Raw genomic sequence first — 13011 nt, forward strand, 5'->3', positions numbered from 1 at the left:
CTGAAGTTTTCTGCTGATCACATGGACAAAGATAAGACCTTCTGGAGGAAATTTCTGTGGTCAGATGAAACAGAAATTAAGCTGTTTGGCCAGAATACCCAGCAATCTGATTGGAGGAGAAAAGGTGAGGCCTTTAATCCTTGGAACACCATCCCTACCGTCAAGCATGGTGGTGTTAGTATGATTCTCTGGGCCTGCTTTGCTGCCAATGGAACTGGTGCTTTACATAGAGTAACTGGGACAATAAAAAAGGCGGATTACCTCCCAAATTCTATAGGACAACCTAAAATCATCAGCACGGAGGTAGGGTTTTGGGCGCAGTTCGGTGTTTCAACAGGACAATGGCCCCGAACACACATCAAAAGTGGTAAAGGAATGGCTAAATCAGGCTAGAATTAAGGTTTTACAATGGCCTTCCCAAAATCCTTACCTAAACCCAATTGAGAACGTGTGGACAATGCTGAAGAAACAAGTCCATGTCCGAAAACCAACAAATTTAGCTGAACTGCACCAATTTTGTCAAGAGGAGTTGTCAAAAATTAAACCAGAAGTTTGCCAGAAGTTTGTGGATGGCTACCAAAAGTGCCTTATTGCAATGAAACTTGCCAATGGACATGTAACCAAATATTAACATTGCCGGATGTATATTTTTGACCCAGCAGATTTGGTCACATTTTCACTAGACCCATAATAAATTCATAAAAGAATCAAACTTCATGAATGTTTTTTTGTGACAAGCAAGTATGTGCTCCAATCACTCATCACAAAATAATAACAGTTGTAATAATGATTTGAAGCTCAAGAGAGCCATGATATTATGTTCTTTACAAGTGTATATAAACTTTTGACCACGACTGTATGTACCATCTTTTCTGAGCCATATTGAAGTATGATCCACTCTACACAACAGAACCTATTTTTAAGTGCGCTCAGGGATGTGTGATGGTGTGTGTGAAATGATCCAATGCAAGAAAATGCATTTTTGAATACGTTTTTCACATAGGAGATAGGTATTTTGTATAAGCAAAAACAAAACGCCATTAAAAATAAACACCAGCAGACACAAAAACATATCACTTGAATTTGTTTTAATCAGCGCCTGAGGTCAGCTATAAAATTATACAATGTTATTGCTGAAGAGACGATACGTCCAATTTTTATTTTGGACAGTCCAAAAGTGTTGACACACACACAATCTAAATATTTGCTCTCTTTGTAGCACAATTGCCTCCTTTCTCACAGCCATTTGTGCGTAACTGCCAATTTGCACGGACATTCTAGACATGTTAAATACAGATGCAAAACAGCAGCCACTGAACAGTTTTGATAAATCACATTGTAAGTAGACCTGCAGCTATCTAGTAGATTGATTGATATTAGCATGTGTGCATTGATAAAAATTCTCAGCAATTTGCCGCCATCAAGGCACCTGCACACCATCGCTCTCGTGCATAGTTGTGCGGAAAATGTTGTCACACTTATACGATTAATGGAGCAGCAGAATATAAACTGAAGTTTTTTTCCTGATCGAATTAATCGATCAATTGTTGCAGCCTTAATTGCAGGAATGTGAAATGTCTGCAAAAACGCGGAATTTGCGTTTTTAAACATACATTTTTGCGTAAAAATAAAATGTCTGGGCTTTTTTTAAATGAAATATTGTAGCGTGTAAGGACAGGAGTCGAAAGAACAGTGTCAAAAGATGAAGTTAATTATTTTAATGATATTCAGACTTTGTTTTCTCATCAGTAATAAAGCTGTATATACATCTGGGGCTTCTCAGCGCCCCAACACACAACACTGGAAGTGTCTCCTGTGGAAACTCATCTGACCGGAACTCTCCAACAATAACAAAAGTTCTGTGGGTGAATAATTTAAACCCACTACAATATCCAAAAAACAGGATCTCAACAACATTTTTTGAATGCTCGCCTCAGCCACTGGTAATCACTGTTCCTCTTGCCTAAATGCCACACTGAATTGCAGAACAGGAAGTCGACAGGGACGCCAAAACAAGATCGTTAGTTTGCATCGGTAGTGTCATGTTGCCGGCGTTCGGTCTTCCAACCACAACGCTGATGGCTATTCTCATTGCAGCTAATCATTTTTGGATGATTACAACCTGAACACTGTTAGTGCCGAACCCGTTTTAGTTCTCGAGTATTTATTAGTAGCCAGCGCAAAGGTATATTTTTAACATGATTGATGTAAACAGAGGTCACAACACCAGAAGCATATTACCTGAGGTGGCGTAGCTATGGGATAGAGTTGCCAAATGGGAAACGTTAAGAGTTATTTGCAATGCATGTTATAGAATTTGACATTACATTTTTAATTATATCAATGTCACTAAACTAATTAATAAAAAAAAACAAAAACATTCTGTGGTACATAACATGGGGCACATAAGTGTCAAAAAGACAGCCAAAAGAGGTTGGTGGATGAGAATAAATCTAAAGGTAAAATATAGTGTACAATTGCACTCAATTGTAGAAAATGTCTTAATTTTGAAGATTTTCTTTTGAGGCTTGCGGGCAGCGTTTTTTGTCGATGCAAATATTTCTCTTTTTTTTTGTCAGTTTTCCTCTTGCCTGAATGGGTGTTCACATACCTGTAATTGCAGGTGCTAAAAGATTTTATTTGCAACTTCTCTTCCCAGTGTTGTATGATAATTAGCATTTATACTGCAAATTCATGAAGACTGACACACTAAATGAATTGCACTCTATTTTGCATATTTAAAAGACACAAGCTTAGTAGATCAACTTTGCATGTGCTATCAAGTTTTGCACGTATTTTAATACACACGATTTAGTAGATCAGGCCCTATTGGGTTATGATGGATAAAAAAAAGTAAAAAACTAAAATTTGTTTTTGAAGTAGCTCTTATGAAATAAATCTTAATTTTGAACCTTATCAAGTGTCCCCTGAATGGTCTTCTCTCCTCTTACTTTCTGCTCTCTGCAGGCTGGTCACAGGAAACCTCCCAATGGGTCATTTCACTCACTTTTTTGTGGACGAGGCCGGTAATGCCACGGAGACTGAATGTATAATCCCACTGGCTGGTAAAGTGACAAAACACTATGAACGTGCACTGAACTTGCTGGATGTCTTCTGTTTGATTTCTGCTGTATTTTCCTGATTGCCTTAAAGGGCTGCTGGACCCAAAGTCTGGACAGGTGGTTTTAGCTGGAGACCACAAACAGCTCGGACCCATTGTCTCTTCCCCCCTTGGTCTCAAATTTGGAATGGGTAAGAATCATAAGGGGGAGAATGCGTCATAATGCGTTACAGGCCGACTTGTGTATGCGTTATACATTCTGGCTCTGCTTTTTGCAGGCACATCCCTCTTGGAAAGAATGATGAATCACGTGTCGTTGTATGAGAAAAACAACGGCGTGTTCGACAAAAACTTTGTCACCAAATTGCTGTGCAATTACAGGTGTTGTTAATATAGACGTCTGGCGCATTTGTGCTTTTCCTGTCATCCCCCAGTCAACAATCCTGCCATCCTTTTCAGGTCCCATCCGGCCATTTTGAAAATTCCCAACGAGCTCTTCTATGATGGAGAGCTCCTGGTCCGCGCCAATGAAATGATACGAAACTCCTTCTGCAACTGGGAACACCTGAAAAAGAAGGTAACATTTTTCTCTCAACTTCTGACGTCTTTGATACTTATATTACTTGCAAACAGAGTCAATAGAGGGAGCACTAAGCCAGTGAAGGAAATGTGGGATTTTCCTCAAAATAACCTTTAATGGCATTCATCTGGACATGCTCCTGATGAGACAATGGATGGTATTTCGAGGGTGCTACTTGCAGATCTATATCAAGGCTCTGATATAAAACACTTTTGAACATAAGTAAAGTAAGTGGTGGGCCACCAAACCAACATAGCGACTGTGCAGCAAGCTATCTGAGTACGCAAGGGGTTTAGAATTTACCACTATAAGCGGATACGAGCAAAAAATCGAACTACGCAATGGAATCTATCCCTATACGTTATCAAACCAGACTTGTCAGACATGTCAAAACATATAGTACTGCAGACGTCATTCTACGTGACAAAACAGATGAAAACTTGGAAAATCATGGGGGTCTACAACTTCTTTGTGTATGGCTGGGTCAAGCACATTGGTATCAAGATTTTTACTTGGGTAAGGTTGTATTCCATTATTAACTTTGCGTATACGACCATGTTTTTATTACCTTGTCGATGATGCATGCGCCGTTTACGAGTAGTGTGTTTCCCCGTCTTTATCAAAATATAGCTACACAATGTCAACATTGTGTATGTGCTGAAAGCTTCATTTATGATCCTTGCCTTTGGAAAAGCTTAACTCTTTTAGGTTTTGCTCACATTTGTTTTCTTATATTTAGATTCGTTGAGCTGGTATTTTACGAAACACTTGTAGTAAAATGTATTTTAAGAACTCCAAAAAAAGATAAAATACAAATAATATGGAGATAATTCTTACATGGGAAACACTATATGTTGAAAGTATATTAAAAAAAAACTTTAACCAGGTGATTACTGCAAACTTCTATGTTCTTCGACACTGCTCACTTGGACTGGAGTGCGTGGCACTTTTTCTCGTCATCTTTCGTTAAGTCTTGCAATCTTCCGCCCTTGTTGATTACCTCCTGAGGAACTTTTGTCCTTTTTGCGTTTTACATTGTTCCCAACAGCCAAAAATAACGCAAGTATAGGGCATTTTTCTTTGAGAAAGGCAAAATGCCGTCCAGATTGCTATGACAACAGACGCTCGCTGGCCCACTACTGTAAGCCTTGCGTTGTTAATGAGCCGGACGTGACGTCAGGTGAATACAACCTACACAGTCATCCCTCGTTTATCGATGGTAAGTGGTTCCAGATATGACCTTAATAAATGAATTTCTGTGAAGTACAGTAGAAATCATTTATTTTAAATGAAATACCTTCATAGCTAGAATACAACACACCTGTTAACTAACTTCAAAATGCCTTTTTCAACATTATGAGTGTCATGTAAACATGAAATAACACCCTTTAGTCACAATTACAATCTTTTATTCTAATATAGTAATGCTTCATTAGGCTGAGCCAATCAGTGGCTATGATACTGAACAGTGTGTTTTGGTCTCATCTAGTGGCCAATGCTATTGTAGTAATAAAACCTTTACTGTAGTATTGATATTTTTTGTTTATTCAGCCATTTTTGTGTTTGAAAATGCTTAATATTGGACCCTTTAATAAAAATAAAAAGACCCTAAAATGTTTCTAAATATCCATCCTCATCCATTTTCTACCGCTTGTCCAGTTCAGGGTTTCGGAGGGTGCTGGAGCCTATCTAAAAAAAATTGCAATGTGGCGCTGGACAAATGTACTGTAGTATTGGTCATTGTTCTTTTCTATTGCCATTAATAATAATTGGTCATTTTGTTCATTTTGCAATGTTTACAATAATGGGACCGATAAATAAATGTCCTTCAATATCTCGAAAAAACTGATAATGAAATATGGACATCGCGAGAACTGCACATTTAATGGATGCTCATTCAGTATGTAGGGGCTCACTTGAAATTAAGGTCTGGAACAAATGCTCAAATGGTCTTTTATTGAACATCCATGGGTTTAATGACCAACTGTAAGAGCTATTGAGCAAGTATACAGAATAAATTATACTTTACAAAACATGGTTTAGCTTTAAACATTTATAAATTTACACAAATTAAACAATAACTGAAATATTTCACCTTTTTTTCCCAATTCAACTGATGTTAGAATTATTTTAACTATTTGTTAGGTTGTAGTTCACCTTTTAACTGCTTTAACCTTTGTCCAAAAGGGATCAAGCAGCTCATGAGTGTCATGAGTCAGCTTTTTTTTTTTAACTTTCTACTATTAGATCTGAAGTTGTTAAATCATCATCAATCTATTGATACAAAGTTTTTTCTAATGTTGTTGTGTTTTATGGCCATTTTGTCAAAATAAATGTATCATAATATTATGCTATGTTTATAATGTAATAGTTTTTTTATTATGGGGAAAATGCAAAATATGCATTATTTTTCAAAATAAGTTATTTATGGTTGAATTATATATATCTGCCGAAGATCATTTTCATTGCATTTCAGCGGTTAACCACTACAACTCCCAAATGGCAGCCATTTGAGTTTTGTATCTACTCCCAAAATGGCTGGATTAACTCAGGTTAACTCCTCACAGAGTATGCGACATTTATTTTTCCCAAAAAAAAGAATGGTGAAATTGCAAACGGATATTTTTTAAACGAAACTATCATATTACAAAAGGAACACATGTAATGCCTGTTTTGGGCCCGAGGGGTGCACAAGGGTTAAATGTCTTTGCCGTGGAAGAAGCATTTTCATTTCCAACGGCGAGTTCCTTATCACAATAAAAGCATATCTGCCTTTATTGTAATAAAAGCAGATATGCTTATGCATCTTTTGACTTCAAAATAGAAGTCATAAGATTCCTAAAAAGTATAAAGAGATATGTCATATAAGCTGTCAAGAGTTTATTTTATTAATATAACCACTCGTGACTAAGTACTAATTTATATGTATTCCTCTCTTTTCTCCTATAAATAACAATTTTCTTTCTGTCCTAGGATTTTCCTGTGATCTTCCATGATGTGACCGGTGTCGACGAGCGAGAGGCCAACAGCCCTTCGTTTTTCAACAGAGCAGAGGTGGACGTGCTGATGTTTTATGTGAAAGAACTACTGCAGGCTAGTGGCAAAAAGGGGCTGCCCAAAATTTCTCCCAAAGACATTGGCATCATCGCCCCCTACAGGAAACAAGTATTGATCTCGTTGTGTATCAGTTAATATGTGTAGTGTTATGTTGTACTTCATGGAAGTATGTTTGCTACACAGGTGCAGAAAATCCGTCAGGCCCTGTATAAAATTGGGAAAGAATTCAAATTCAAGGAGCTGGATGAACTTAAGGTAATGAAACCGTGAAGGTTACTCGAACGTCTCGTATGCCGCATGACCTCTCAAGAGGTTTTCAGAGTGTCATATACCAATGGATAGGTACCAAATTCAGTACTTTTATAGGAACTGACCTAATCCTGTTGGCATTACTCTGTATCAAGTCACGTAAAATAATGCCATGCATATAATGCAGTTCAATACCTTCTGTTGCTCGGTTGCAAACTACACTGCACTTGGCAAGGAAACAATCCATTAGGTAGTACTCAGCCAAACTGCCTCTGGGTAATATTGCAATTTTCCTTGCCATTAAAGAAAGTACACCTGATATTAAACAGTGTGACTCCACTTCTCCAAAATGCGCTGGTTTGATGCTAATTCACATTGGCTTTGCCATAGTCATGCTGCTAAATAGCATTAGCAATTTTACAAGCCGATTTCAACACCTCCAAATTTGGTATTTAAAACTACAACTAAGATGACTGTCCAATCCAACAGCTTGTGTGTAATAAGTACAATACTCACTGACTAAACACTAAGAATGGATTAGCACATTCAACTTTATGGCAGAGACTACTTCCTAGCTAAGGCAACATACGAATCCAGAGTTGTGTATAAAGAGAGTATGGCCAACTAAACAACAGGCGCCATGACTGCTACCAAGGATGTGTGTGATATTGTTGTTGTTTTGAAGTTAGTTTTTCTGGCAATATAAAACATGTATTATTTTGGCGAAATTGGGACTTTGGTGTGAAGTATGCGGGAATGTACAGTGTGAGTAATTTATTTGCATTTGCGACTAAAAATAGGTTGTGCGTGTATAAAAAATTGGCGCACGTGCGAATACAGATATTAACCCTTTAATTTACATTTTACTCCAAAAATAAATACATTCAAAGTTTATCAAACTGAGTAAAATTTTCATGCATCTGTATAGCATGTTCAAAATAAAATTGAACCACAACCAAATGGACAAGTGATTGACACGAAAGTGTCACCAAGCACTGCAGCTGTGTGTGTGTCCCTCCTCCTCCATCCACTGTGTGGTTCACCGCCGCTCATAGCTCGAACGCTCGGAAGAAACAACGTCTTAGTTGGAAGAACTCGTCAGTAAAAGCAGTGTTAATTTTTTTAAATAAAAATGATTGTCTTTGTTTTCGTCGGCGACCTATTTCCCTTGATGAAATTAGGACGATAATGAATGAAAACAAAAACACATTGACAAAAACAATGGTAGGATACAATGATATTAATCGACTATTTACTCAACAAATTGAAATAAGACAAATGCTGAGAGACTAAAGCCAATCATATTTAATTTCATCTTTTAGTGGGTGGGAGAGCATTTTTAATCACAGTTGCATGTGGGAGAGTGGCCGGTGGGAAAGCATGGAGGGTATCCAACCTAGAACTAGAGTTTTATAAGACAAGGTGTTTTGATTTTCACCTGGAAAAGAAAAACGCGAAATATGACATACAATATGTCTTCTACACCGGGAAGAAAGAGAATAGAAGACCTACGGACACACATCACCTTTACTGTGGCTGTATTTTCTCGGTAAAAATACAACCAACTTGAAACGCCATCTGCAGACCAAATATGAGGACATAAAAGCAACATTTAGTAGACAATATAGCAGGAGCAAGTCCGCTTAACTATTCAACGTACTTGTCCGAAAATAAATACGTACCTAAAAACAAACTGCTGTTGTAGTAGACCACGATCCTGTGATCAGCTGAGCCCAGTTCACCCACAAATACATAACATTCTGTATATAGGTACCTGTAAAGTTCACTTTGACTGATGTTCAGTTATTAGTTGAACAACTTAACAACCCAAAAGATGTGTCACCTTTCAAGCTAACACCCTACAGACATCAGGGAAGCCAAAAGGAATTGATTTAAACAAGTTTAAAAACTTATTCGGGTGTTACCATTTATTGGTCAATTGTACAGAATATGTACTGAACTGTGCAATCTACTAATAAAAGTTACACATTACAATGCATGATGGGAAACATGCAAAACTCTCTCTCCACACTTCCCCATGTTTGGTGCATTTTAACTGCTTGATATTTCTGGTTTATTACAAAACTTGGTGGTCACAGAAGTAAACCAGGAGTTGAACTTTCACATTCTCTTGATATCCAATTCTGTTTAATTATCAATCATACATCCATCATACATCTGTATTGTTACTTTACATGCAGTCGGCCAAATTTATTCATCCCAAGTCAAAAGGTTTGGACATCCCTTGCATTATTATAAGGAATATTTGCATGAATTACGAAATGTTTGTGTCAGATTGGTTCTGTGGAGGAGTTCCAAGGCCAGGAGAGGAAAGTCATCTTGGTGTCAACAGTGCGCAGCAACCGGCAATACACGGACTTTGACAAAAAGTTCAGCCTCGGCTTTGTCACCAACGAGAAGGTACGTGACCACATATCAATAAAGTACTATCTATCTATCTATCTATCTATCTATCTATGTGCATACGCGGACAAAAGTATTGGTACACACCAATGGAGAATTACACAAAGAGCGACATTTGTAACTCTCACTGTAAATGGTGTGAACAACCTTTCCTTCTTGGGAGTTTTCATCCCCATTGATGTCCAACACTCTTGGACTGCACAAAACAAGATCTTGTTTGAAAAGACTTTGTCTCTTGTCAGAGGTTCAACGTGGCTGTCACTCGAGCTCAAGCCCTGCTGATCTTGGTGGGAAACCCGTGGGTGCTCTGCACTGATCGAGTGTGGAGATGGTACGTGTTGAATGAATATGCTCGTTTAGAGTAAGAAAACTCATCTCCTGTCATGCCCTTCCCGTGCAGCTTCATCAAGTACTGTGAAGATTTGGGCGGCTACACGCCTGACCGCATGGAGGAAGAAAACGATGTGATAGCAAGGCTTTCATCTCTCTCCATCAAGATTGACCTACAAGGTGAAACTACTCATTTTAAAACTTTTTTCAAAATATGTAGAAGGGGAACTACACTTTTTATTTTTATTTTGCCTATCCTTCACAATCCTTATGTAAGACAAAAGCACTTTTTTTTTATGCATTCTAAATATTAAATAAATGCGGACAAATGTCCGTTTACAATGGAGCCTATAGGATTATGTCTATAAAGCGCTTAAAAGAACATCCAAACACCACCATTAAGGTTTTATATTCAATATGTAAGTATACATGTAATGTAGTAACAGACACATTCATAATAACATTTACCATATTTTCCATTTAAAACACTTTCTTGTGGTCTACATAACATGTAATGATGGTTCTTTGGTCAAAATGTTGCATAGATTATGTTTTACAGACCATCTTCAAGCCACTTTCTGACAGTCGCTTTAGGATACGCCGTTTTGTCGGCGGTCTTATTTACGTGGCTCACCTTTGGCACCGTCATCTTTGTTGTAGCGGAGTAGTGTACAAGGACGGGAGTGGAAGTAGTGTCAAAAGATGGAGCTAACTGTTTTAATGACAGTCAGACTTTGCTTGAATCAATAACAGGAGCATCTCCTCGTCCGGAAACAACAAGGTTAATGTGTCACGTGAAACACCGTCCGCCAGGAACTCTTTAATAAATAACGTTCCTTGGGTGAATAACGTAAACTCACAGCACAGGTATGTTTTAGCACTTTCATGGCAGATATAAGTAAAAACTTTACACTACATTATATTAAAAAATCACAACAGCGTAGGATGAATGTCCTATGACAAGAAGATATAGAAAAAGAAGACGCTTATTGACTACGGTGTCACACGGACTACAAAGGCGGATGCGCTTAATTTTTCAGGATTTACGCAAATTCCAAATACAGATCAGCAGGTACGAGAAGGTAAGAAAAATTGCTTTTGCATAATATTGCGAAAAAAAAATGCCAGATATGTCTTACCTGATACACACACCATAATAATACTTGCATGTTTAATGCGCCAACAATCCATCAAGCGGTGCGTCTTCATAGCATACCAAAGTCGTACTAAAACATTTTGATAGATTTTTGAGCGCCATGTGTAATATTCTGTATTTTCGATGGAACATATACAATGTTGGTGTTGTTTACTTGAGACCCATCTTAGTGCAGTCTCCACTTATCTATTATTTTTGACTGCCATCTACTGGTCACACTTATCATTACACCATGTACCAAAAAAAAATAGCTTCGAGGTGGGTAAACTCAACCAAACTTATTCCGTACATTAGGCGCACCGGGTTATAAGACGCACTGTCAAGTTTTGAGGAAAAAAAGGATTTCAAGTGTGCCTATAGTCCGGAAAATACGGTAATGTTTAAATATTTTGCTAATTTTAAGCATACGGCGGCGCATTCATTTCAAAAACGCATCACATTTGCTTTTTTCCTTTGACAACATCACAAATTATTTCTCACTGCAGCCTTCATGAGAGCCAACAAACATAATAAAACATCACTTACTCTACAAACTCTACTCTTACTGGGGTGCCGACTGTTAGGATGTTGATAAATTCCCATTCCGATGAAGAATCAGAGAGAAGGGGAGGGAAACTAAGCATCCAGTCTTTTTCACAATTTCCGGGTTTAAGTTGGGCTGTCAACTTCTTAATTCATGTCCACATCATTATGCTATGAAGGTGAGAGGCATAACGTGTGATGTAAAATGAATATTCACCAGGTCAAAGGTGAGAAAACCGCTCCCCAGCTGACGTCACTACAGCAGCATAAGGAAGTCGGCGCACTGTGATCAATGTGCCGCTAAAAATAGGTCCTTAATTTTTTGGCTTATAATAACAATATCACTAATACTTGAATAATATTCAGGTCAGGAAATGTAAACGGAGTATTGTTGGTAGTTTTGGGATGGTTATTTATTGGGTTTTATGGTCGGAATAGACGCAATGACGTCATATCTCGAAGTGGAAGCACAAATTTTACAAGACAACATATGTCTTCTTGTCTCTCCTAAGGATTGTGAATATTAGGCAAAATACCAAAAACCTTTAACTTTAGGATGGGATTCATGGCTTTTTGAAGGGAGCCGGATCTTGAGACGCCGTTCCTTTCAAAGAGCTGTTCAACAGACTGGTTTGTAATTAGAAATATTTTTTAATCAAATAAATAATTACTGGTACCTAATTAAGATGTGTCTAAAAATGATTTCAATGTACAACAATTTTACTCTATGGCTTGAATTCCAACACGTGACTTTTTCCCAGGGGCTTCACGGTGGCAGAGGGGTTAGTGCGTCTGCCTCACAATACGTCCTGAGCAGACTGGGGTTCAATCCCAGGCTCGGATCTTTCTGTGTGGAGTTTGCATGTCCTCCCCGTGAATGCGTGGATTCCCTCCGGGTACTCCGGCTTCCTCCCACTTCCAAAGACATGCACCTGGGGATAGGTTGATTGGCAACACTAAATTGGCCCTAGTGTGTGAATGTGAGTGTGAATGTTGTCTATCTGTGTTGGCCCTGTGATGAGGTGGCGACTTGTCCAGGGTGTACTCCGCCTTCCGCCCGATTGTAGCTGGGATAGGCACCAGCACCCCCTTGGACCTCAAAGGGGAATAGGTGGGAGAAAATGGATGGATGAATGGACTTCTTCCCAGAAGGGAAAACCAGTGGTGGTCAACCAATTTAAGATGGCTGCAATACAGCAAGCATTCTGCGAACTTTCGGAGTACAAAAGAGGCTAAAATCTTTTTGCAAAAAGCAGATACATGGATACGTATCGAACTATTGTCCTCCAGACGTCATTCTACACGACAAAACAGATGAAAACTTGTAAAAGCATGGAGGTCTACAACTTCTTTGTGTGAGGCCTTGTCAAGGAAATTGGTATTAAGACTCTCCCAGATAAATATATTTTTTTCTCGGGTAAGGTTGTATTTCATGATGTAACTTTGCGTGTAGTGCTATGTTACTGTTGTTGCACGCACCGTATACGAGTATGTGTGTTTCCCCCCGGCTTTGTCAAAATATAAATGTACGTTGTGTACAGTGGGGCAAAAAAGTATTTAGTCAGCCACCGATTGTGCAAGTTCTCCCACTTAAAATGATGACAGAGGTCTGTAATTTTCATCATAGGTACA

General features: G+C 38.3%; 1 protein-coding gene across 4 annotated transcripts in view; it reads left to right on the top strand.

The window, feature by feature from the left end:
* The window catches only part of LOC133554470 (putative helicase mov-10-B.1), a 51859-nt gene that overhangs the window by 34325 nt on the left and 4523 nt on the right, over positions 1-13011 (top strand). For all 4 annotated transcript variants that reach the window (XM_061903285.1, XM_061903288.1, XM_061903287.1 and 1 more), the window contains exons 14-22: positions 2968-3065; positions 3154-3252; positions 3340-3442; positions 3521-3638; positions 6615-6806; positions 6882-6953; positions 9243-9368; positions 9614-9702; positions 9772-9881. In XM_061903285.1, coding sequence (XP_061759269.1) covers positions 2968-3065; positions 3154-3252; positions 3340-3442; positions 3521-3638; positions 6615-6806; positions 6882-6953; positions 9243-9368; positions 9614-9702; positions 9772-9881 — 1007 coding nt within the window. The remainder of the gene's footprint in view (positions 1-2967; positions 3066-3153; positions 3253-3339; positions 3443-3520; positions 3639-6614; positions 6807-6881; positions 6954-9242; positions 9369-9613; positions 9703-9771; positions 9882-13011) is intronic.

This window comes from Nerophis ophidion, linkage group LG06 (genome assembly GCF_033978795.1).
Source record: "Nerophis ophidion isolate RoL-2023_Sa linkage group LG06, RoL_Noph_v1.0, whole genome shotgun sequence".
NCBI lineage: Eukaryota > Metazoa > Chordata > Actinopteri > Syngnathiformes > Syngnathidae > Nerophis > Nerophis ophidion.